The sequence below is a fragment of the Centruroides vittatus genome, unplaced genomic scaffold (assembly GCF_030686945.1).
Source record: "Centruroides vittatus isolate TY-2023 unplaced genomic scaffold, ASM3068694v2 scaffold_1152, whole genome shotgun sequence".
In the NCBI taxonomy this organism is placed as follows: domain Eukaryota; kingdom Metazoa; phylum Arthropoda; class Arachnida; order Scorpiones; family Buthidae; genus Centruroides; species Centruroides vittatus.
The window spans coordinates 1675346-1702285 of record NW_027122670.1 but is presented as its reverse complement, the minus strand read 5'-3'; the positions used below and the strand labels follow the sequence as shown (position 1 = coordinate 1702285).

Genomic DNA, 26940 nt, shown 5'->3' with positions numbered 1-26940 from the left:
CGTTTGAAAAAAAAAACATATTTCTCCGTAGATTTTTTTTTTAAACTCTTTTCGCCCTGTGAGCACTAACAGTAAGAGGGCCTCTTTTAGTAGACCCATTATGGGTTCGGCCAGGCCCACAATGGGGCGACCGGATGGTGAGGGACGGGGCCCGACATATCCGAACGGACCACCCCCCGAAAAATTCCTGGGGATTAGTCGAACCGTTCGGATTCGATGCCGGGTCCCCCAGAGCGGTAGGCTGCCACCTTGACCGCTCGACCATCCGGCCTCTCCATAGATATTAAAAAAGCTTAAATGACAATTGCAATTACAAAATAATTAATATTTTTATATAGTATAAAAATTTTTAAATTTTGTAATAAATATTAAAAATATATATATAATATTTAAAAATTAATAAATTTAAATGTTATAAACGCATTATTTACCGAATTAAATGATATATTTATGCAAACAGAAAAATGTGTTAGGTGGCGCAACTTATAAATTTCTTTGCAGAATTACTTTTTAGTTCAGAAAATAACAATTGTTTTTTTTATAAAAACAAGAATTATCGATGAACATCAAAAGTTCTTTTGTAAAATTCGCGTTTTCATCATCATTGGGTGGTATGAGCATTTTTATTCCTCAATTAAAATATGAATAATCATACACCAGTTATATTACCAATATATTCATTAATTAAACTAATTTCGTGCGTAAACAATCAGATTTTATGATTTGATCACCATTCATGGATTTATTTAATGCAACAGATAAATATTCAACAGTTTCAGTGTATATTATTCATATTTTAATATATTTTCTTTTATTTTTTTTTAGCTTTGCTTACATCAAATCAAAGTGCATTTTCTTAAAATCATAAGAAAATGCACGTTAATTTACATGGAAGACAATGCACATTTTTTCGTGAAAATAATTGTAAATTTATTAAAAATTCATGAAAATTGTGTATTTTCTTTGAAAGTACATTTAAATATACACAAAATACACAATTTTCACGTATTTTTGATATAAATACATGAAAATGTATATTTTCTTTGAAAGTACATTTAAAATTTACACAAAATACACAATTTTCATGTTTTTAAATAAAATACACGGAAAAAAGTTGCATTGATTATCAATTAACAAAGATAAATTTTATTTATTTATTTATATGTTGTGCTTATTACAATGACAAGTTAAACATTTTATCATCAGAAATTTAATCCAAGTGGAAAATTATTTAAATTGTCATTTGTAATCTTTTGTAATTAGTGAATCATATAATATCAATCAAGTTTTCTTTTATTTTTTTTAACTTTGCTTACATCAAATCAAAGTGCATTTTCTTAAAATCATAAGAAAATGCACGTTAATTTACATGGAAGACAATGCACATTTTTCGTGTAAATAATTGTAAATTTATTAAAAATTCATGAAAATTGTGTATTTTCTTTGAAAGTACATTGAAATATACACAGAAGATACAATTTTCATGTATTTTTGATATAAATACATGAAAATGTATATTTTCTTTGAAAGTACATTTAAAATATACACAAAATACACAATTTTCATGTTTTTAAATAAAATACATGAAAAAAGTTGCATTGATTATCAATTAACAAAGATAAATTTCTTTTTTTTTATTTATATGTTGTGCTTATTACAATGACAAGTTAAACGTTTTATCATCAGAAATTTAATCCAAGTGGAAAATTATTTAAATCGTCATTTGTAATCTTTTGTAATTAGTGAATCATATAATATCAATCAAGTTTAAGAAGTACAAAGTTATAAATTATGTTAAATTTTATAATGATGATAACGTTAATATGACAAAATAATTACACTTACGAATACATTCTGAGTAAAAAGATATTTAAATGAATAATAAATTTGGTAATATTATCCAATGTATTATTATGCTCGTTACTGTTAAATATTTATAATCTTGATTTACTGTTAGGCAAGAATAAATAAATAATTTTTATTCTAGCTCAAAAATAATTTAACTTGTATGTAGATGTTTGATGTTACAAAATTGTATTATGGTTTTTGTTTGTATTAAATTTATTCTTTTTTAAATAACAGTCTTTATACACCTATCTATATGTGTTTTTTTAGAATTACTAATTCTATAATCTCATTTCAGTGCAATTTTGTAGTATATTGGCTATTAATTAAGAATTGATATTTGATTGCTATTTTTAGTTTGGAGCACTATTTATATCAGGCAGATCCAAGGATGAAATTGAAATTATTCCAAAAATGTTAATCAGTCTATAATTAAAACATTTTCTGGCTTCTTAAACATTTTTAGTATGTTTTAAAATTTTTTTGTGATTTATTATAGATTTTTTTATATTCTTAGTTATGTACTGAATTTTTAAAGCAACTACAAATATCAATACTGATATAGTTAAGATTACATGGCTTTAAAGTAAGATAATAATCTTAGAATATAATCAAATGATGTTGAATTTTTATGAAACATTTATTTGGATTCTTGTTAATAGTTACAATTATTTTACATATTATTTAATTAATTTTTGTAAAAATAAATATTTTAGTAGAGAGTTAAAATGTATCATATAAGTAATAAGTACTAATTCTTCTTGCAATCTAGATATTTAAGAAAATTTTCAAATATTTACTACTGATTTTCAAAAATAGTTATTTGGCACATAGTCAAACGTATCATATTTTAATGTAAATAGATGTTTCAATTTTGTTTTTGAAAATATTCAAAAATTTTTCAGATATTTCATAAAAGTCAATTTTAAACTTTTATAATGAAGTTGTCAAAGATACAAAATATTATTTTAGATAATCTTAATGACAACATTCAAGACTAAGATACTCATACAAAATTTTCTAACAAAAAAAGGTAAAAGGTTATTTTATATTTTTGTGTAAAATATATTTAAAAAGTATAAATACTAATGCATGATGCATTAAGACAAATTATTCTATGTGACAAGTGTTTTATAAAATCAATTTGAACAATAATGTTAAATCACATATTTTGCTTGTCTTTGGTAGTTCCAATAAATTACGAAAATTTAAAAGAAAGAAATTTTACTAAAGATGATTATCACTTATTATTAAGGAAAATTAATCATCATTTTATCACATTTTATTTTTATACTTATAATCTATTAAAGTTATTCTTGAAAAGTTAATGTTTATGAAAGATCCAAGAATTTTTGTTTGTTTAAAATTTTACTTCCTTTTGCATGAATTTGAGTATTTTATTAATAAATTATTTTATTTTTGCATTATTAATGGTAAGCAGTCACTCAGGAAATCCACTGAACAAATAATCTGTTAATTTGCATAGGTGTTTCATTTAATTTTAAATGGAAAATCTTAAAAATAGACATAAAGTAAAAAATGAACTTATATTCTGTAATCCAGATTAAGTATTTGGCTAATAATAATAAATATCTTGCACTATTATTACTAGGATTAATTAAATATTATTATTATGTTGGGTTAAGTGAGATATACTCAGTTAACACTGGTGGCTGCATACTATGCCAGACCAAAGTCAAGACATAGTAACCAAAACAGAAATTAAAGAAGTGTATCAGTGTGTGTGTCTGTATTCATGAATTTTCTCACAATATGACATGTATTCAATATAGTGGCCTTCTGTAGTGTAATGTATGTGTTTCTATTCAATTGTAATGTGCTCTGGCTTTTGTGTAGTGTGTGTGGTATGACACCTGTAGAGGAGAGAACAACAGGTATAATAAGCACCCTATCTATCCTCCACGGATGCCTTATTTCCTGGGCGAGTTCCTTGTACTTGCTGACTTTTTCAGTGCATTGTGAGTGTTTGGAATGGATATGTCTATAATGTGTGTGATTTTATTTTGTTTGTCAATGAGTGTGATGTCTGGTCTGTTGCGGTAAATTGTTTTATCTGTGATTATGGCTCTGTCGTAGTACATTTTGTGCGTGTTGCTTTCCAATACTGTCTGTGGAATGTATTTGTAGTATGCTCGTGGATGTCTACTAATTTGTGTTTCTTTGCAAGCTCTTGGTGTATTATATTTGCTACTTGATTATGTCTATGTAAATAATCTGTCTGTGCCAAGAGCTTGCAACCAGAGGTGATGTGTTGTATAGTTTCTGGCATGATGTGACATTTTCTGCATGTGTCATTTGTGAGTGTTGCATCTTTGAGTATGTGTTTTCTGTAGTTTTTAGTATTTATGACCTGATCCTGTATGGCGATCATGAATCCTTCCGTCTCCCCAAAGAGGCATCCCCGAGCTAACCAGCTGTTTGACACAGTTTTGTTATTATTATTACTACTACTACTACTATTAAGAAAAAATTTATTTTTAGTTATTGGAACACTTAATTCTCATTAAAACATTAAATTCTGACAATAATCTTTATTCAAAATAATTAAGAATTAATTTTTTTTAAGTCATAAAATAATTATAAAAATAAAAACAAAAAATAATCGTTTTATTAAAATCTATCATTCCATTTATTTTTCAAAATTAATATTACAATATTTAATATTTTAAATTCTAAACTAAAAAAATTCTTAAAAACACAGAAAAAATCAAAATAAAATTGTTTAAAAATTGCATGCTCAAGAATTTTATATTTTAAATTGTAAAATTTTAAGAAAATGTTAATCTTTAATATGCATTAAATATTTTAATAAACAGTGTATTAAAAAAATGACAAAATTTCACTGTAATAGTTTGATTATCATTATTAAAATGAAAATAAATACATTTTTGTAATTTTTTGCTCTGTTGTAGTGGAAATATTTTTTTTAATGCTAAAATAGTGTTGTGAGTAATTATAGTAACTACACTATACATATATGTATAGTATAGTTACTTTATATAATTACATATATCTATAGTATAGTTATTAAGACAAAAATATAAAAAAAATTTAAATATATTATATTTAAAAATAATTTTTATACCACATTTCAAATTTAACTTTTTGAATATTTTTAGGTAATGATGTCACCAATTTTACAACACTGCCCATGTTTATATGCAGAAAATGATGATATTAGACACTTGGATTATAGTCATTCCAATTTGGAAGATGTACCTAATGAAGTTTTTAGTTTTGAAAGAACATTGGAAGAATTGCATTTAGACGCCAATCAGATTTGTGATCTTCCACGGGTACTTTCAATTTATTTTCTTTAAATATTGCTTTTGTTTATTAGCTTATTAATTATTAAGCTAGATATTTAATATATTTTCAGAAATAACACAGTATATAAAATATTGCAGGTTAATTTAACCATGCATTTTTCATGCAGTATTAAATTTACAAAATTTTTTGAGGAAATTAATGTACATTAAAGGATTTTAGATATAAAATGCAGCAATAAAAATAAGTTAAACGTCATAATTGTTATTATAGTTTCTGATTTTTAAATTTGTCTATTTACATTGCATTTTCTACAATTAAAGTTATTTCTTATTTTTTTTGCACAAAAACAAATAAGTTTGTTTTATACATATAAATACAAATTAAAAACTGGTACTAATAAATTCTATAGATAAAACACACCTTATTACTTCAACAAAGTGACTGTATTTAATTGAACTAACATTTTTGATCATCATTTAATGGTCATCTTTAGGTCACAGAATAGAATTTCAAAAAATTCTACTCTATTCTTTTGAAATTCTGCTTTATGTAAATGTATAGATTTTTAGTTTCTTCTGTTTTCATATTTTCCATGCATGTGATGAAGTATGTAATAGGAAAGTTTCTAAAATTAATAAACTGTTACTATTAATTACTATCTTTATTTCCTTGCTCTAATGGAAAGAGTAGTAACCATTTTTGGTTGCCTAGTCCTACAATAGTTAATGAGTGATGAGACTTAACATATCCGAGTCAGACTGTCCATGAAAAATTCCTGCAGTTGTTTGTCTGGATTTGATTCCAGCCTGCTGCTCTGGACCTGAAGCCTGATGCTTTTATCAGCACAACCATCTAATCAGCACTGTTTTTATGTTAATTGCTATTAGATCATGATTTTATATCAGTCAATATGTATCAGTCAAATCAGTTAACAGTCAATATTCTTAACATATTGACTATTAACATTAACACAAATGTTTCATTTGGTAATGTTTATAAATTTCTTTGAAATAATATCAAAGAAACTGTAACAACTATAAAATTAAAGCCTTCGGGAGCCATTTATAAGAAATAATTGATATTCTGAGTGATTAATATGAAACAACAATATTTATTTTTGGATATGTGATTCTGTTATCAAAGAATTTCAATGAATCTTTTTCTATATTTGTACTTCATAGAAAATAATAATTTTTAAATTGTAAAAGAAGTGATTTGATTTGACAAATTTAGAAATTATCACAAGATAACTACAATATTTAGCTTACTTTTATTATTTTTTATATCTATGATTTGAATAATAAATTATTTCTCCAGAAAATTTCAGTGACCTAATTCAAAAACATGAAATTACACAAGAAAACATCAGGTTAAATCATCTTGCAACATCTTGTGTATGTAAAATTATAATAATGTAACATTTTATTTAAAACTAATAATATAAAAATCTAATATTTAAAGCTAAGATTTTAAGAATTCATTATTTCTAATTATTGATGACATAAATTTTAACATATTAAATTTTTAGCCATTATTTCATTGCCATGGACTTCGAATATTATCCTTAAGTGACAATGATATAAAATCATTACCACCGGCTATTGCTTCTCTCATAAACTTAGAAGAACTTAACATCAGTAAAAATGGTAAATTTATTAAAATATTTTTCAAGAATTATTCATACACAGTTTTAAAGGAAAGAGCAGTTGCAGTAGCCAAGTTGTTATGACTGCCATTTTTGGCTGTGCATCAAAACTTTTAATAAAAATACATCCTTATTCTTTTAGAAGAGAAGGCATATTTTATGTCATTTGAACAGCTATTTGGTATTTTCCATAGAATAAACAGTTAAAAATGTATTACCAATGACTTTATTACCCAAATCATTGAATACCAAAGGTTATGCATAACCTTTGTAGACTTGGCTTCTGAATTGACCTTTTACTTTTGTTTTAAAGATGCACTATTAACATCAGTTACATAATTTTTGTAATAAAGTAATAATTTATAAAATAGATCTGTTTGATAAATGAATAATATTGTTTAAGATTATGAAATTCTAATTCAAATAATACTAAATAAAACCATTTCAAATTACTAGTTCATTATTAATTTTAAAATTTATTTTGATACTATCATTAATTTACTATCAATTATGAACACTTAAATAAAATTAAAATTAATAAATTATTATAATTACCAAATTAAATAATTTTAATTTATTAATATTCTAATATAATTAATTGTAAAGTCTGATTATTAAATTAAAGTTTTAACTTAGTAACTTGAGTGTGTGATGTTTTTACAGGTACTCTATAAATTGTTATAATTTTTAATTAAAAATTAAATAATATATATAAATATATTATTTAATAAACACTTAAAACAAGAAATAATGATACAATAATCATAATAAGAAACAGACTGAAATATTGAAGTCAATACATTTTATTATAAGAGAGACTGATTTTTGAATTATACTAGTTCAAATTAGCTTGTTCCAGATTCAACCGATGATGAACTAGGATAATTTGATAGTGTTTTGGTAATAAAAATGATTTACTTCTATATTCTACTTATTTTTGATTGTATTATTTGATTAAGTTTATATATGATAAATTTTCTATTACTTAAAAAAATTTTTGTATTGCTTATCAAATTTCTAAAATATATTTGTAATCATTTAACTTTTAAAATTTTATTTCTGTAAAGGAATACTTGAAATTCCTGACAATATTAAAGGTTGCAAGTGCCTTACAATTATTGAAGCAAGTGTTAATCCTTTAGGCAAGTATGTATATTAATTGTAATTATTTTATCTGTGAATATATTATAATTTAATAATATACATATTTAATGTAATAATCTTTAATTTATTGATATTTAAAAAATTTAGTAACAATTTTAGTAGTTCAAATTAAAATTTAAGTTACATTTATTATTTAAAAAGAGTGCTTTATATTTATTTAGACTTCCAGAAGGTTTTACACAGTTGATTAATTTAGAAGAATTATATTTAAATGATACATTGTTGGAATATTTACCTGCTAATTTTGGAAGGTAAATCGAATATTTATGTATAAATATTATGTCAAGATAATTTTTACAAAAATTAAAATATTTAAGAATAAGTTTTTTAAACATTTTATTCATAAATCTATTATTATTCTAAGTTAACATTACTTATTTTTGAAAAAATTTTGAAATTTATAGATTTCTGTTTTACATTTATGCATAGGCTGCATATGATGAATTTTACAAATATAATCTTCCATAGGCCACAACCTATAGCCAAGATTTTGGGGTTTATTTCTCAAAAAAGTTTTATTATTATTCTATCTTGAAGAAAATGAATTATATATAAATATTTTAAAAAATATATGATATAAGATTTTTAATTTAAGTATTATTAGTTGATTTTTGAATAAAAATGTCTCTTGAACAAATAAAAATTGTTGTTTTTTATCTTTAATAATATAGTTACTTTATTTTTAGACTTTCACACTTACGTATATTGGAGTTGAGAGAAAATCACTTGAAAGTTCTTCCAAAGTCTATTGCTAGATTGACAGAACTTATTCGTTTAGATATTGGTCAAAATGATTTCACAGAATTGGTAAGAAAACATTTTATAAACTTTGGTAAGAATTGGTAAGAAAACATTTTAAAAGCTTTCGTGAACAACAAACTCAAAATAAATTTTAATTGAAGATCGAAGTGTTTCATGGTTTACTTTAAAATGCATGAATTTTTTTATATCTCATGATTACACAAATAATTTAAATACAATTTTTATGAATTTCAGATGTCTCAAACTTTTGAAAAACTTTATTCTTTTTCATATAAAGTTATTAATGTCTTTTATAATCTTTAATATGATTTTTAGATAGGCTGAATTACATCACTTGTATGGATCTGTTAGATTAAATTATCAAATCTATATTAAAGTTAATGCTTAGTTTTATCAGTAGTTACACTGAATTGTTAGTTGTTTCTTGTTAATATTCATGAAATATATCATATTTTTATGATAGGTTAATAAACTATGTTAAGAATGAAAACATTTATTATTAATTAACTTTGTCAAATATTTATTATAACTTAATGCATTTTCTCTCTATTATTCTAATAGAATATTTTATGAAACAAACTCTAGATAGAAATTTTAAGGAATTTCCAAAATAAAAATGACAATTTTATTCTAAATATTTATAAAAAATTTTTATTTTACATTCATAATAACTAGTGTTATATTTATTTTATCAGACGTATACAGTAATTATTTTGAATGTAAAATACAATTTAACTGTAAATGCTAAACAGAATACTTAATATGTTCTTTGTTCATACATTAATTTAATACAAACTTGTCATTGATTTCACAATAAGAAAATAGTTGGATCAGATGCTATTTTCATATGTAATAGTATATAATACTGCAAAAAATTGTTTTACAAGGTAATTTTTAAATAATGAATAATTAAAATTAACCATTTTATTTTTGATGTAATTTTATAATACTTATTTAAATCACTACAAAATTGAACTCATTATACTTTAGGAAATGGAGTTGGGAAAGAAATACAGTAAAACCTCTGTTTGTGACTATTATTATTTTGCATCATCTCATTTGTGATCAGCAGAAAAATTCCTGAAAATTTTTCAATTGATTTAAATGGGACATTAACCTTTATTTTGTGAGTAGCTCATATAGTCATATCTCCAATATATGATGATATGCTTTTGTTCCCTTTTGTACAAATCAGCCTCTGATATGTGATTGTGAGGGCAGTTGGGGTATAGAGTTTTGATCACACTCTGTATACCACTTAATCGGCAATGCAGTCGTTGAGACTGGCTTCTAATATCTAGGATGGCATTCAATGAGTGATAATAGAGATCAAGTTCGTATGATCCCAATCTATGTCAGGACTGACACTAGCTATGGTAATTAAAATTACATGCCCTAACTCGCATTTACTTCAATTGGTAAACGATGTTCGAGTGATGACGTCCAAACTAATCATAGGAGGGTTAAATCAAGTGAGGTGGGATGTGTCGTTAATGATAAATGATCCAAACTCAATAAATGAATGGAATCGAAGTATATGCATAACAAGTATTATTTATTAGATTAAATGAATAAGCTATATATAAGACTCTATATACAATACATAATAAAAGTAACTTATCTACTTAACTATATCTATATAACGATTTCTATATAATCTACGTTCTCTATGCCTTGTGAATGTTACACCAGGGAGAGAGAGAGAGCTTACAAATAGTTTTAAATTGTACTACCTTCACTTGATCTTGACTTCAGCTAGGCATCGATGTGTTGATACATATATTTGGGAGATGGAGAATGTGGAACAGGAGGAACAATCTTCTATATGCAAAATATAATATATTTCTATGTCTTTTATATGGCCCTTTCTATGTCATCTCTAGGTAGTAGAGAACTGCCTCGAATGTGGCATGTTCAGATTCTGTTGAACTGCCCTAAGTCATGTGGTCTCTAAATTGTGGAGAACAGCCTCGAATGGTGGGAAAATTCCCTTTTTAACGGGACCTCTGCCCAATAGCGTCTGGGGAATGCACAGGATATGTAACGAGCGCCTAGAGGGTAAACTGATGTGTGGCTATATGAAATAGCTATAAGCCATGTGGGAAAGGAAGTTGATTTCCTTCTTTCTTCAAAATGATAGATGTCACTTCCTCTCTTGGGAATAATATTTTAGATAATTAATATATTTCTAACAATAATTTAGCCCTATAAATCTTGACTCTCACATGATCATTTGCAAGAATCTAGGCGTGCAGTTATTTCAATTCAATTTCTGTTATATGGAGATAATTTTCTTTGTTCTATTTCCAGGCATTAGTGGATTAAGATCTTCTGGGGTCCTTTTCATAATTTTATGACATAATAAACTAATAGTGCCTAATTGTAGCTATAGAATCTATAAGTTATATACAATTGCAACAGGAAAATTATTTTAATTTTTTTTTTCAGTTTGAGGCTCCTAAGCATATCCTTATGTGCCTAGTGGGCAATCCAGCACTGTTTCTGGGAATGCTATTATGATTATCATTAACCAATAAAATGTAATTTCTGTACAGTAATAAATGGATTATGGTTGCTGGCAACTTGGATTCTTTAACAGAATAGTAAACAACTGTAAATTCCAGCACAAATTTTTTAATAACTAACATTTAACCTTATTCAAAAGTCTTAATCAGGCTACATTGCTCTGAATATCAAAGAGACTCACAGAATGTTTGATATTCAAAATTGATTAATTTGATTTGCTAAATGAAGCTATTAATAATGATGAAAATTTTTTGACAAAACTGTAACATTATCATTAAAAAACTGCTATTGAAAGCTGGTCTTTAATTTACTGCTTAAAATGTTTTAAATTATGAATAAACATCCTTCTTGTCTTTGTAAGTTTGAAATTATGTAATTCTGTAAGTTCAAATAAAGGTTATAAATGACATCCTCTGTTTTGTGGTCACTTCTGATTTTTTCCAAGAGTGGTCACAAATGAGAGGTTTTATTGTAATTAGGAAAATTTATAAAGAAATTATTGTAAATAGATATGCAATTTTGAGTTACATATAACTCAAAATTGCATATCTATTTACAATTAGATATGCAATTTTGTTAGATATGCAATTAGTTAATTAGATATGCAATTTTGAGTTATATGTAACTCAAAATTGCATATCTAATTAACTTCCTCCAAAAATATTATCAAATTAAATCAGATGAAAACAAACAAAATTTCTCAAAGAGTGATTGAAGAATTTCACTTGTTGTTTTGTTAAAATTTGACTACATGTTGTTATACAAATTTTATAATTTGACTTGATAATTTATAATTTACTTATTAACCACTCAGCAGTGAGCAACGAATATAGTCGTCAAGGGTGATCGTGTGGCAGTGGTGAGGGACAAATATATTTGCTAAATTCTTTTGGGGGTATCCTTTTGGCGATACCCCCAAAAGAATTTAGCAAATATATTTGTCCCTCACCACTGCCACACGATTGCCCTTGACAACTATATTTGTTGCTAGCCAAAAACTACCGCGAAAAAAAAAATTCACATAAAAAATGAATTATGTAACAATAAAAAAAGATTTTTCTTTACTAGACAAAACTGTTTACAAAATCTGTTTCTGAAACGGTAATGAGAAAAAAATGCTTGAAAAAATACTTTAAAAATTTCCCACATTTCTTCTCCACAACTAAGTGGTAGCCCCACACCTGACTGTTCCACTGTTGAAAGGTTAAAAAACTCTACTTAATAACAGTTATTTCAAACATATATTTCAGTTTTTATTTCATATTTATTTTTGAGGATATTTACTTTATTTTTAATAGCTACTTTTTGAAATTGTATATTAATTTTATATGAAAACAAATGATGCAGATAAAATTACATATATTAATTATAAATTGTTTTACAGCCAGAAGTAATTGGAAATCTGAAGAAACTGGTTGAATTATGGTGTGATTGTAATAATATCATTGCACTTCCTTCAGTATGTTTTAAATGTTTTTAATTATTTAAAGTATAATTTTGCATATATTTTTAAATTATATATTATGTTTGAACAGTTTTTAGGTAATTTGAAGAAATTAAGCCATTTAGATGCAAGTAAAAATAAGATATATGAAATTTCACCCGAAATAGATGGCTGCACATCACTTGTTGATTTGAGTTTATCAACAAACAGATTAAAAGAGCTTCCAGATAGAATAGGTAAGAAAAATCATTTGGTAATCTCGAGTATCTGTAAAATAAATAAAACAATAAAATTATTTTGTAATTAATCTTTATTACTCAATAATCATAGTTTTTAAAATGTCAAAAAAATAAAGAAAATAAAAATTTCTTGATTTATTGCAGAATATTAACTCTGCAATGAATTGAGAAATAATATGAAAGAAGCTTATGAAGAAAATGAGAAAAAATTTATTTTAAATATATTTGATTTTAAAAAATTTTATTTTAAAATAAAAACTTGAATTCTTTACACAGGAAATCTAAAAAAGTTGACAGTTTTAAAAATTGATGAGAATCGACTTGTTTCTTTACCACAAAGTATTGGAAGGTAAATATTTATCTGAATTAATCTTTTAATATTTTTATATAATCAAGTTTTATTAATTATTCAAACATTTAATACCAGCAATAAATTAATTTGTCTGAATGTAATATTTGGCAGTTGAATTATACAAATATATGTAAATAAAATTTTAAAAAGTTTAATCATAATTTAAAATATTTAATTTTTCTGCAAATAAAAAGTAATAATAAACTGTTATTTTCTTTTACTTTTTTTTTTAAATGTAAACTCTTATAACAAGCATTGGGGATGCATTTGCTTATAAAAAAAATACTGTTTATTTACATTTATGCATAGGCTGCATATGATGAACTTTACAAATATAATCTTCCATAAGCCACAACTTATAGCCAAGATTTTGGGGTTTATTTCTGAAAAAGTTTTTTTTATTATTTTAGTTTGAAGAAAATGAATTATATATAAATATTTAAAAAATATATGATATAAGATTTTTAATTTAAGTATTATTAGTTGATTTTTGAATAAAAATATTTTTTGAACAAATAAAAATTGTTGTTTTTTTATCTTTAATAATATAATTATTTTATTTTTAGACTTTCATACTTATGTATGTTGGAGTTGAGAGAAAATTACTTGAAAGTTCTTCCAAAGTCTATTGCTAGATTAATTAATACAGTAGAGCATCGATTATCCGATTCCCGATTAACCATCACATCGGTTAACCAACCACATTCTAGTCAGCAAATTCAAATGTTTGCTAGTGATGTGGTGTTACAATATTTGGCTATGTCTTGGCTACTTTAATATTATTTTTGTTAAATTTTTGCATGTTTTAGCTGGCAACACTGGCTTGACCATGAAAGGGAGGCCAGTATTTAAACGAGGCTTAATTTTATTTAATGACGCTATCCAATTGCTGTTTTTAAAACGTGTGCAAGATTTAGCGGCAAAAAAACGAGTGTCAGTTGTGAAGCAAAAGAAAATTTTGGACTTCCTTTTCTAATGTATAGGCCTACTTTATGTAAAATATGTAACTCGAATATATTTTTTTTTGTTTTATATCTTTCAATATACAGTACAGTACTGTATTTATTTTGTGCAAAATAAAGAAATACTTTTTAACAATACAATAGCAATGATTATTATTTAAAAAAAAATTTTGTTAGGTTTAACATCGATGAAAATTCAACGCAAAGTAGGTTAATAGCGATATACTAGTATACTAATTACATGGGATATACTAATATACTATACTAATAATGTATTTTTTCATTCTTTTCAGTTATCCAACCAACCCTAGTCCCCAATTGAGTCGGATAATCGATACTCTACTATACTGTTATATTAATTTTTAATGATTCATCCTATATCACTCACTAATAATGTATACATTTTGAGTGTATATAAATATTTATTTAGTCAGTAACTATTAGTGTAACTTAATTTTCATTTTTGTTATGATTTATATTTTGCTTGCTTGGATTTTTTTCAATTTCAAACAGTATTTTTATATTGGATTCTTTTATGTTCCTTAAAAAATACATAATCTGAAGATAATTTATAAAGAAAATGAAAAACGGAAGTTTTTAATTAATATTTTTCAGATCATTGAATACAGTAGCAAATAAAAAATATTTAAAATGTTAATTTTATAAGGTACTTATTATTTATTTGACTGTTAATTTTGTCCTATTATAATTTTCTGATATCCTTTCATTAAGTATAAATAATAGTCTAACCAGAAATAAATTTTAAAATGGTAAAAATAATGATATAAACTTTGGAAAGGCTGTAAAATTACATATTTTGGCACATTTATAATTTTATACTTAAAAATATTCATTTGCTTCATTATACATATATCCTAAATATGTATTGTATATGTTCATACATTATTTTTTAATGTCTTATATTTTTGATTAAAAATTTAATACATTTAAGTTTCTGCAACTATTAATAATACAATGCTTTATAATTTGATAAATTCCATTATTATTTACTTGACAATATTAAGTAATAAATTTCACTTGCTATTTGGAATGTTATTTGTAAAAATTATTATTTTTAATTGAAAATTAGATTGTGTAAATTAGAAGAACTCATTATTAATTCGAATGATTTGGAATATCTTCCTGAAAGTATTGGTTTATTACGAAGTCTTCATTCATTGTTTGCTGATGATAATGTTTTAGTTGAATTACCTGCTGAGGTATCTATTTTATATTATTTTTTATTATGAATCAATGTTTTAAACTATAATTTATACAACAGAAATTATTTTAATTTATTACTATTATTAGTATATCTATTCTATTATGAGTAATTAAATTTATTAATAATGAAAAAAATTAATTTGTTTAGTTATTTATAATCAGAGTATAAGATAATGAAATATTCTGATTCCACACATATAATAAATATTATATGATTATTTATCTTTATTGTATTCTATATTTAAATATATCTTTGTATATGAAATTTAAAAAAAATTTCGTATATAAAGATATGATGATATGTTTTAAAATATTTAGTATGAATAATAATTAAAGTTTAGAATCTTAGAATTTGTACCTAATAATAATTTTCATTACTGCAATTAATCTAACATAATAAAGGAATCAACTTTTGGGCTGCAATTTGAAAAAAATTGTAGACCTATAAATTTCCACTGGCATCTTTCTGTCCTTCCTTAGTCTCAAGAACAGAGTTAGGCAGATGAAAATTGAGACCACATATGGAAAGTTTAGGGACAGGAGGCCACAATTAACTATATATGAACTTCTGGTTTGCATCAGAAGTCATATCATTTCAATTCAAAAATCTTTCCATGAAAGGAGTTAGATGGATGACCAGCATGACTGTATTGCTAACAGGAAAAGTATGATGTACAGGGAAGACACTACTAATTTGAGATCAAGAGCATATATTTTAAATTAAATAAATTAAAAATTGCAGTGTGACATTGTCACAATGTTACAATTACATGTTTCTTTGGTTTTTGTTAGTACTGAGCTGACTAACAAAAATAACACATTAAATTATAAATAATTGGTTGCTAATATGTTGTTATATGGGTGGATTGAAAAGTCTTTGCATTGAATTCATATTTTGCAAAATAAATAAACAATGTTTTTTCTTTAACGCTATATAGACTACAGTTTTGTCTCTAATTCTTAATTTAATCACCAAACAATTTATACAATTACCCCAATATGTCATAATTTTATGTGTGTATGTTTTAAAACTCATTTGACTGGTTATAGAATCACAGATAAATGGAATTCTTCAACTCATTATCTTTGTTAAAGTATTTTGTTCAAGGAATTTCTTCATTGGTCCAAACAGAAGTTGATCAGAAGAGGTTTGGACTAAAGAAGACATGAGAAAATTTACCAATCCTGCTCATCAGTAGCAAGTAGATAAAATCATTGAACACTGGTCATGGGTTTATGCCTCACCAACAGGCTAGCCACATGGAGTTTTCCAGATTTTCTTCACTTGTCTAACATTTAAATATGGGCCATTTTCCTATTGAAAGTCATCCTAGGAGGCATCTTTTTTAGCAGATTGCAGATTTCTTATGTTGTTGTACCCCATTAATGAAGTATTTCTAAAAATGTATCCCTCTCATTAAGTAATGCATACCTGTATTATTATTAATGATTTTTGGAAATTAAGAATTTAATTTTCTACTTATTTATAATTGAAGCATAATAATTTATTATATATTAAATTACTGCATGATTTTTAAATTTAAGTGAATACGATTTAAAAGACATAAGTAATCAAACAGTTCAACATATAGTTTGAAATTTTACAATGTATTTTAAAATAAAAATAAATAAAATAGAGATATAATATTGTTTAGTATAGAATTTGTATAGAAAAGATAATTTCTATCAAAAATAATGCTTTATTCATACTTTTTATCTATACTTTTTTATATTTCATATAACAGTTATTGAATGTAATTTGTAGATTTATTGCATAAAGTATTTTTTTTTTTGTAGATAGGAAGTTGTGTAAAATTATCAATTTTGTCTTTGAGAGATAATAAATTAATTGAAATACCAGCAGAGGTTGGACATATTTTAAATTTAAAAGTTATTAATTTAAGTGGAAATCAACTTGAATATCTTCCATTCAGTATTGCAAAACTTATTAATCTTCAAGCGTTATGGCTATCAGATAATCAAGTAAGTATTTTTTTTTCCAGTTATATTTCATCAAACAGTTTATTTTTCAACACACAGATTGAAAAGTAGAGTTAAAATTATAGATAAATAATCTCATATTTTAAATTTTATTAAAAGTTAATACTATAAAACAACAAGATTATTCTGACTACTGTATCACAACAATATTTTTGTCAATATATATGTATTGGCTGAAGATGGAGTATGAAACAATGGATGTTGAAACGTTTTAGATAAGAAAAAAAATTCATTACTTTAATGAATTTTTTTGATGATTATTTTATTATTTGATGATTACCTATGATAAAAATGATCCTACTTAGGCTAGTATTAACAACATGTGTATAAACAATATTTTATTTTCATCTTGGAATATAAAGCAATGTTTATGTGAAAATTGTTAATATTATATATTAATTATATAATATTCCTTTATTGTTCTGTCTACTAATTTTATCATCTAGAGCAGGGGTGGCCAACAAGTCGATCGCCAAGCCAATTTTGGTCGATCGCTAGCGATGTCTTGACTTAATGCATTATATTTGTAACCGAACGCAACTGTGTGCATGCAGTTATGACTCGACTCACAAGCAGTGAGTGCACTTTGTACTGAAACAGTGTATAAACATAGTATGTATTTCACACTTCCCCCTCCCCACTTAGACTATGCCTATGACAACAAGTCGATCGCGACACATTTTTACGATAAAAAGTAGATCTTATGTGCACAAAAGTTGGCCACCCCTGATCTAGAGCAGTGTTTCCCAAACTTTTCAGACTACTACTACCTTTAGTGCATATATTTCTTATATATGTTTTGTTTTAAAAGAATTTCTGCCCCTTGCCTTCCAGCATCCCCTTGAATCTTCTACCATCATCAAGGGGGTAGTACCATTTTGAGAATCACTAATCTAGAGTTTTTTATGATATGAAATACATGCATATATACGAGGAGCATCCAGAAAGTAAAGAATATTTGGCTATAAAAAAGGAAAAACAGTAATGATAGGAAAAAGTTTTAAGTAATTTGTACAAGACCAATTACTTTTCTACATAGTCATCATTTTGATTAATGCAACATTAGTTTTTGGATTCCTTTATTATAGACTTCCACCTCAGTTAGTGATAGCTTTCACCTTGTCATCTGTTCCAAAATGTTCCAAATCCACCCGAAAACTCTTTCAGCTTGAGAAAGAGGTGAAAGTCACTGTGGGCCAGGTCGGAATTCTATTGCGTCCCAACCAAATTTCTGAAGCACAGCTTGAATGGCTGCAGTGGAGTGTGGTTGCAATGTTATCTTTCTTGATTAAACATTAAACACCATTTTCTCACACTTGTTTCATTCATAATGTGATTGCCATATACTTCCGTGATTTGTTTATGAATTTCTTCATGTTTAGAAAACAAATAACACTTTGCACTTGGTTGGATTTTCAATTCTTGTATGCATTTTAATCCTTAACAAAACAGTAACAATAAGCTTGCCATTATCAAAACTCTATACATGCTAAGCTAACACATCAGAGAACAAATTAACATTGAATTGATGACAATAATTTACCTGTGCAGAGTGCTATATGCAAACATTCTTTACTTTTTGGACACCCCTCATAAAAGTATTTCTATAAATCAATTTAAAAATTATAAACAATGCATGTTATGTCTACATATATAACAGATAATTAAAACTTGCAAAATGAACATTTTTATTTGCTTTTCTCTATTTAATGTTTTTGTATAAATGCTATATTTCTTTTATAAAATAAATCATATAAATTTATGGTACTTTGAATATGGTATGCAAATAAGCATTGCAATTGGCGTTTGAAACATTTGGTTTCTGTAGTATTCTGATTGAGTTCTATTACTTGCTGCAACAAAATAATTTTGATTTTAATGTTGTATATATTATTTCTTATAAAGAAGTGACTGTGATGATTTTAGAGTTAAAATTATTATGAGAAATTTTACAGAGGTCAAAATACATTCAATTTTGAATGTGAAAATCTAGAATGGAGATTCTCAAATATGATCACTAAGAAAATTTTATGCAGTCACCAGATCAATTATGTATAAGTTTTCAATCCAGGGATGCTGATTTTGTAACTTTTCACCCACTATTCATCATAAAAATATATACCATCTTGGACAATTTCTGACTGAAGTCTATTTTGGATAAGATTTTAAATGCAAAGGAAAGTGGACACTATTGCAAGAAATGCTTATTATATTTTTATTCAGATGTGTCCATGAGTCGTTTTCACTGCCACAAATGTGGCCATGGAAAAATATTTTCTGAGAAATCCTGATCTAGAGCAATGATAGATTACACACAAATATGATAAAATTAATTGTTCGTATATTTATGATGGCCATATAAATTATGAATCAAGCTATGTTGAAAGGAAGAAATTATTAGATTTTTGAAATAATATGTGGATTTGTTATTTAACCAAAAGACTGAAAAGTGACAAAAAAATTGAAATTTAAAATTGCAAGCTTTCATAATTATGAAATTTCTGAAAAATCTCTTGAAAAGGTCATATATTTTTCATTACCAGAAAACTTGATTTTAAGCTTGAAGAAAAACTAATGCCTTTATCTAATACTAAAAAAAAAGGATTGTAATAAGAAAATGTCAATAGCTACTTAGATTAATTTTTTAATGGATTGAGATTTGGATATTTGTGAATTAGAAAGAAAAAAAAAGAAAAAATAGTCTAAAAATAAAAAAATAAAATACAGTAGAGAGTCGTTAATCAGAACACTGGTAATCGGAATCGCTGGTAATCGGCACGATTTTCAGTCAGACTGTGTCGTGCTGAATCGAACATTTTTGATACTAAATTTACTTCTAAAGTATAATTTTCATGTTTTTATATTCTTCAATATATTTATTTTGTTTGTACAAAATGCAGAAATAATTTTTAACGATACGATAGCCTCGATTATTATTATAAAAATTTTCGTTAGGCTTAAAATCGACAAAAATTCAACACGAAGCAACACGCAACGGAGAAAAATTTGAACATCGGACAGGTTAATGTATTTTTTTGTACATAATGGGTAATCGGAACAAATGACTAATCAGAACAACCCGTCCCCAATTGATTCCGATTTTCGACTCTCTATATTCATTTACTATGAATATATTTTGATAATTGTCTTGCAGTGACTATAGTAATAATGACAGACAACTCAAATTCTTGATCAAAGATCTTAATTATTCATTAAGATCAAGATTATTTAGCCATAAAATTGTTATTAAATGACTGACAATTCAACTTGATTTGCTATTTTTATTGTCTTTGTTACTTTTTTGTTGCTTTTTTTCAATGCTATATTGATCATATTAGATAATTAGTTTTTTAGCATTTCCTGTAATTCAAAAAGAAATAATAACAGTGGAAATCAACTTAACATTTATTTAAGAATACAGTGGGTGATTGGTTAACAAACATAATCTGTTCCAAGACTATGTTCGCTATCCAAATTGTTTCTTATTGATTTACCATAGATTTTTGTGGGAATTTGATTAATTGATTCTGGAGACCCACAAAAATAAATAAAAAATTATATACTTTCTTACTATGTTTATTTACATGTAATAACAAACTAAAGCAAAACTAAACTCCAACCAAATGTCAAATTCTATTGGGCTAAATACTAAATATTTAGTATTTAGTATATCTAGCCTGATAGAATTTGGCATTTGGTTGGAGTTTAGCTTTATAGTATATCTGGTCTAGTGATGTTATTTATAAACTAAAGCAATCTCTCCATTTTTTCATGAATGGACATCATCTTTGTTTCTCAGATGCAATTTTCGTTACTCCTTTGTCAGCTCGAGTCTTTCTGATTATATCTTTCTTAGCTAAGATTTATCTACTGTAGATCTGTTGAAGTCATCTGCCTACAATATCAGACATCTGCACACTCTCTACCTTGGCTATTATCTCTTGCTTAGTGAATGCAGTTCTTGACACTCCACTCTTTTTTAGATCCCATAATAATATCAGTTTTTTAAATAAAAGTTCAGAAAAGCATTTACAAAAATTCAGAGAACAGAAATTAATTAGTGCAAAAAAGGTCATGTATACAAATGTGAAAGTCTCATTCCATAATCCATGTATAGATGCTAATAAAATACAGTTTTATAAATCTTAAATGCAGCATCGTTTCTTGTGTTTGTTCTGTGAGATGTTTGTTATCTGAACGTGTTCATTGTCTGAACATAAAAATATCATGAAAGTGTTTGTTATCCAATTTGCTCGCTATCCAAACTGTTCGTTAACCAATCACCCACTGCATTAAACTGATTAGTAAGAGGAATATTAAATTATAAGATATTTTTTTATTTATAGAATCAGTTTTAGTTTTCCCCCTAACAGTCTATTTGCTATAAAATAAATCTTATGAAGTTAATTAAAATTATTTAGAAACTCTATATTTCTGTTTTTTTAAAATTATTGTGAAGTGATGATAAATTATAAATCAAAGTAAATAAATTTAAGAAATTAATTTTTAAAATTCTCATTCATTAAAATTTCTTTGATTACTTATATTAATTAAATTATATATAATTAATACAGAATAAGCCATTAATACCACTTCAGTCTGACTTTAATCAGTCAACTGGGCAACGTGTGCTGACATGTTTTATGCTTCCTCAAGTTTCTTCAGATGGAGGTATAATTTTGTATTACTTTCTTATGAATTATTATGAATTCAATAACTTGTTTTAATTGAAAAATATAGAAGATGCTGATAGGAGATGGAATTTTGAATTGTACGAAGAACATTTGAAAGAAGAAAGACAGCAAATAAAATTTGCTTTTGATACTCACCTTGATCAGCCTGTAAGTAAATTAGAAATGAATCATTTCCTTTATTTGTTAACAGAACAAGAGTTAGATCTAGTGTTGTTTTATTATTATTACTTTATAAAAGTTTTTATTAAATACAGTAATAATTTCTAAATTTAATCTAAAACAGTATAATAAATACATATGGTTTTATTCTTAAATAAATCTAATTAAAAATTAGAGATATTTTTCAAGTAATAATATGTAATTTATTCTTGTCTTATTATTTTATCAAATTTAGTTTGAATGTTCTTTATCATGAATATCAGCTTAATTAGCATTGCATAATGACACAAGGCAGAAAATAACAGGGAAATAAAAGTTACATTAACAAAACCTGGGTGCTACAAATTAGGGCTTTATGGCCACAAGTTATTCACGACTGACTTAAACTAATAATAAGCTAATATCATTTAGACATATTTAAATTGAATATAAAATGGATTAGAAAAAGAATATGAACTTTATTATGCTAAAAATAAATGAATCACAGAATTTATACAATAAACATTTGTTAATTTGAATTCCAGAGACTGAAAAATTTAGTTATTTTGATAATTTGTACATTAAATATCTAATGAAGTAATAGAACTTCATTAGATATTTATTGAAGCATCATAATATCAAGAAGTATCATAAGTTTTTCTTACTTTTTAGAAGTAGGAAGGAAATAAGTGTATTTATTAAATTATTAAAATTAAACATAAGTGTCATAAAATTTAAATCTGTTAAAACAGTGAAAACATGCTAAAATAAATGTTAAGGTTCTGAGACAATGATGATGATTACATTGCATTTAAAATCTAGCAATGACTTATATAACTTTCCTGGCTATTACAAAAGTTTATTAAAAAAAACAAATTTTATATTATTAATTATAATAAACAGGCAAAAGGCTTGATTTTGAGTGTAGAGATGAGTTTTTAAAAATATTGTAAATTTCAATAATGATTAAAATTAACTCTGATCCCACCCAAGATATGACATTTCCCCCAAGATATTACCCAAGATATGACACCCCATTCCTTCACCCCCTCAACCTCTAACAATCAAAGTTTAATAGCTCAATGTCCTTTATGTACAAGTTACCATGTTAAATTTTATTTCTTAATCTTTACCCTATCCTGAAATGTTAAATGAAATAGATGCCAACACACATATCCATGGAATTTTTTTCTATTGTTTTAATTTTTTTGGGTGTGATGGTGTCTCAAAACATTGAGATTTGCAAAAAACTCAGAGGGTCAAATTTGACACAGTTCCAATACTTTCCTATATTAATGTTTGGAAAGTAAAAAAAAGGAAGATATGCAATAAAATATGGCTAGCAAAATCAAATAGATCATTTTTCAAACCAACTTTCTCACATCTATGTAATACACAACATTTATAATGTATAATGCAATTTATTTATTTAAATTATCCAGAAGGCTTTTAAAGTTTCAAATTAATACATATAATGTAATTTTAAATTTAATATAACTGTACAATCTCTGAAATTTGAATTAATTGAACATTCAAATTATTTAACTTCATATTAAAAGATGTATTTTTAAAAAAATTTTAAAATAAAAAATAATGCTATTAAAATAAAATATGATATAAATTTTTAATGAAAAATTATTATTTATTAAACCATTTGCTTATTGATAAGTTTGAAATTTCATTTTGCATTATATCCATATTACATAAAATAATAATCTTTATTTATATCTTTTAATATTTAATGTATATTTATATGCATACCACAAATTTTATTTGTTAAAAAAATCAATTTCACAATGTTTCAGGGGAAATTAGTTCGAGCTCCCACTCCTTATCCAAAGGAATTGAGACCTCATGCAAAAAAATATGCATTGAAAAAACATGAAACAAAAGAATTAATATTTAAAGAACCTAAATCTGAAATGATGGGATTTGAGGTAATTTAATATATAATTTCATATAAGATTTTAATTTATTATATTAAATAAATACTTCAATTCATTACATGTATTTCAGCATCTGAATAAACATCAGAATGTGGAGAATTGTGTTGACTTAAAAGGTATGGTACTAGCTGTAGGAAATATTGAATCTCGTGGTAAAGTTAAAGAAGCAAAGATTTCAAAACCAACATCTCCTAACATGTCACCTCACCTCAGAGAAACATATCAGAATTGTATATCACCTGTTAATAAGAGATAAATGAATCTCTGTGTTCCTGATTTATAAATAATTGAAAACTATATATATATATATCAGTATTAGAAACAAAATGAAGTTTTAGTTGTTTTACGAGTATCGGTGGTTTTATTAGAGCTTTTTATTATTATTATTATTATTATTATTTATGCATTTCAGCTTTTTTAATTTAACATTTTTAAAAATTTGGTAGAAATATTTATCATATTTATATCTGGATGGGTGCTAATATTAAAAAAAAATAATTTTTAGCATTTATCTATATATATATATATATATATATTTTTTTTAGTCACAGTTATTTCATATTTTTGTGAAGAGAAAGTAAGTGAACAATTTTCATTCCATGTTATGTAATTTGTGCCTTGTTATATTTTTATGTACAATTTAGTTATTTTGTTGAAAAATTGTTAATAAAAATGAGTTGACGGTAATGATGTTGAAAGAATAGTTAAACATATCAAATTGTTGAAATATTACTAGCAAATTTTGAAATTTTATAAATCAGTTAATTGATGCCAGAAGATAAAATGGCATAAAGAAAATTTTAAAATTATTATATAAATATAACAACTGCAACAGATCAATAATTGTTAGTTGCCATGTTCATATTTAGTAGCCAAAATATTGTTGATTATTGTAGTTGTTTTTCAATAATTTTTAATGTGCAAAATGGATTTTTAACCACATCATAATAACGATTTTTATGTAGTTTTACTGAATGTTTTAATAGAAATTTTTGACCGACAATTTTAAATGCTCAAATTTATGCTTTTCTCATCAAAGTATGAATAACACATTGTGTACTTTAAATGTTTAGTACATAAACAATCAAAAAGGAACATAATGATAAGCATGAATTTTGAATATTGAATTGCTCAATAGTGAAGTTGATGTTAATGTTAAAAAAAGATCAGATTTTGCACTATAAAAAGATTATAATTACAAATGCACGTTTTAACATTTGTTGTTATAACTTAATATGTTTGAGAAAAAAATCTGTTGTAGACGACAAAATATTTTAAATTTGTAAAGAATCTATGATGCCGTCTTTTATATTCAAAATAGAAAAACCATATAATAATGTTGCTGTCCAGTCGACGCGTCCGTACCACACGAAAAAACAACACATTAATTGCCAATGTTTTCCAATGTTATGTCATTTCATTACATTTCAAAATTATAATTGATATTGTATATTAATTAATCTATTGTAATGTTTATCCTTAAATCATTCTTTAACATTGTATATTAAATAAAATGTTATTCATTAAAATTTGTTGAATATTGTCTACATCTTTTCAATATAAATTTTGAAATTTTTTTTATTATCGTATATTTCCGCAGATAAGATGACCTTCAGATAAGACGAGATATAAATTTTCGTCGAAGTTTTATAGTTTTAGCATATATCTGTCCTATAAGACGACCCCCAAACTATCAATGGCCTATGAATTTAGTTTAGATCAGCGATCATCATCTGGATAATAATACTGTATAGTGTATACGGAATTATGTCCTATTTGTAATTTTTTGAATGAACAAATTTTATTTTCTGCCTTGCTATTGTTGCAAACATTTGCACTGATTCGGACATTCAGGTAATGACCTCGACTATTCATAAAAACGTTGTATGGGTTATTTTATTTTGTGGACATGCCCTACTCTCTACTAGTAAATAATTATGGTTTGTCTGTTTTTTTATAATGGTTTTAATTTATATAAATTTCAATCTAATTTTTTTGTATCTGTTCCATAAGACGACCCTGGATTTTGGGGACCTTTTTTTATGATTCAGCCATCGTCTTATCTGTGGAAATGTACGGTAATTAAAATTAATATATTCTTATTTAAAACTTGAAATTATACTTTAAGCTAGGAATTATGTTTGTAATTTGATCTGTCAATTCAACTCAAAATTTGTTTTAAGATAATTTGTAGTGTAAATAGCAGAACTCAAACCCATATCATACTCTGGTTACTGAGCTCATGTGTTACCAGTTATGTGTCTGCATGTAGACAGAGGATTGGATAGTGTAACTTGTAATGCATCTGTTTCGTAAGCAGAGGATATGGGTCCAAGTCCCACTTTGAGCCAATCTTTTCTTCCAAAATGGACTGAAGCATCTTCATGTTTTCTATTTTTATGTTTAAAATTTAATAATGCAATAACTTTGGAACTCACCTACTTAAGGAAATAACTTTGGATGGTAATGTCAAGAGCTATAATTAGTAGAAATACTAGCTTTATTTATTCACTTTGACATTAAAAGGACATGTTTAAAACAATTGGAAATTGTATAACTAGAATATTTCATAATTAATGTGTTATTCATTCAGTATTATTTACCTGCTACTTCCTTTAAGAAAATTAGTGTCTACTACTATTTTTCAGATGCTGACAGATAGACACAACTCATACTGACGCAATCATCATAACAAACTGTTACAAGT

The 26940-nt window shown here is 25.4% G+C and overlaps 1 protein-coding gene across 2 annotated transcripts; it reads left to right on the top strand.

The window, feature by feature from the left end:
- Positions 1-474: 474 nt before the first annotated feature.
- Lap1 (leucine rich repeat containing protein 7 lap1) lies at positions 475-25762 on the top strand. 2 transcript variants are annotated; one of them, XM_067284187.1, is made up of 15 exons: positions 475-611; positions 4986-5162; positions 6665-6782; positions 7849-7927; positions 8107-8196; positions 8632-8752; positions 12618-12692; positions 12769-12913; positions 13193-13265; positions 15321-15450; positions 17252-17437; positions 22030-22126; positions 22196-22296; positions 24093-24224; positions 24304-25762. In XM_067284187.1, the coding sequence occupies exons 2-15, from the start codon at positions 4989-4991 to the stop codon at positions 24487-24489; spliced, it is 1707 nt and encodes a 568-aa protein (XP_067140288.1). In that variant the 5' UTR covers positions 475-611; positions 4986-4988; the 3' UTR covers positions 24490-25762. The 2 variants fall into 2 exon arrangements, with proteins under 2 accessions (XP_067140288.1, XP_067140289.1); XM_067284188.1 differs by lacking the exon at positions 475-611 and adding an exon at positions 2761-2878.
- Positions 25763-26940: the final 1178 nt, after the last annotated feature.

Coding starts and splice junctions, on each gene's coding strand:
- Lap1 (XM_067284187.1), top strand. CDS start 4,989: ATGATGTCACCAATTTTACAACACTGCCCATGTTTATATGCAGAAAAT. Junction 8,753..12,617: donor AAAATGATTTCACAGAATTG/GTAAGAAAACAT, acceptor ATTGTTTTACAG/CCAGAAGTAATTGGAAATCT. Junction 22,127..22,195: donor TCAAGTTTCTTCAGATGGAG/GTATAATTTTGT, acceptor TGAAAAATATAG/AAGATGCTGATAGGAGATGG.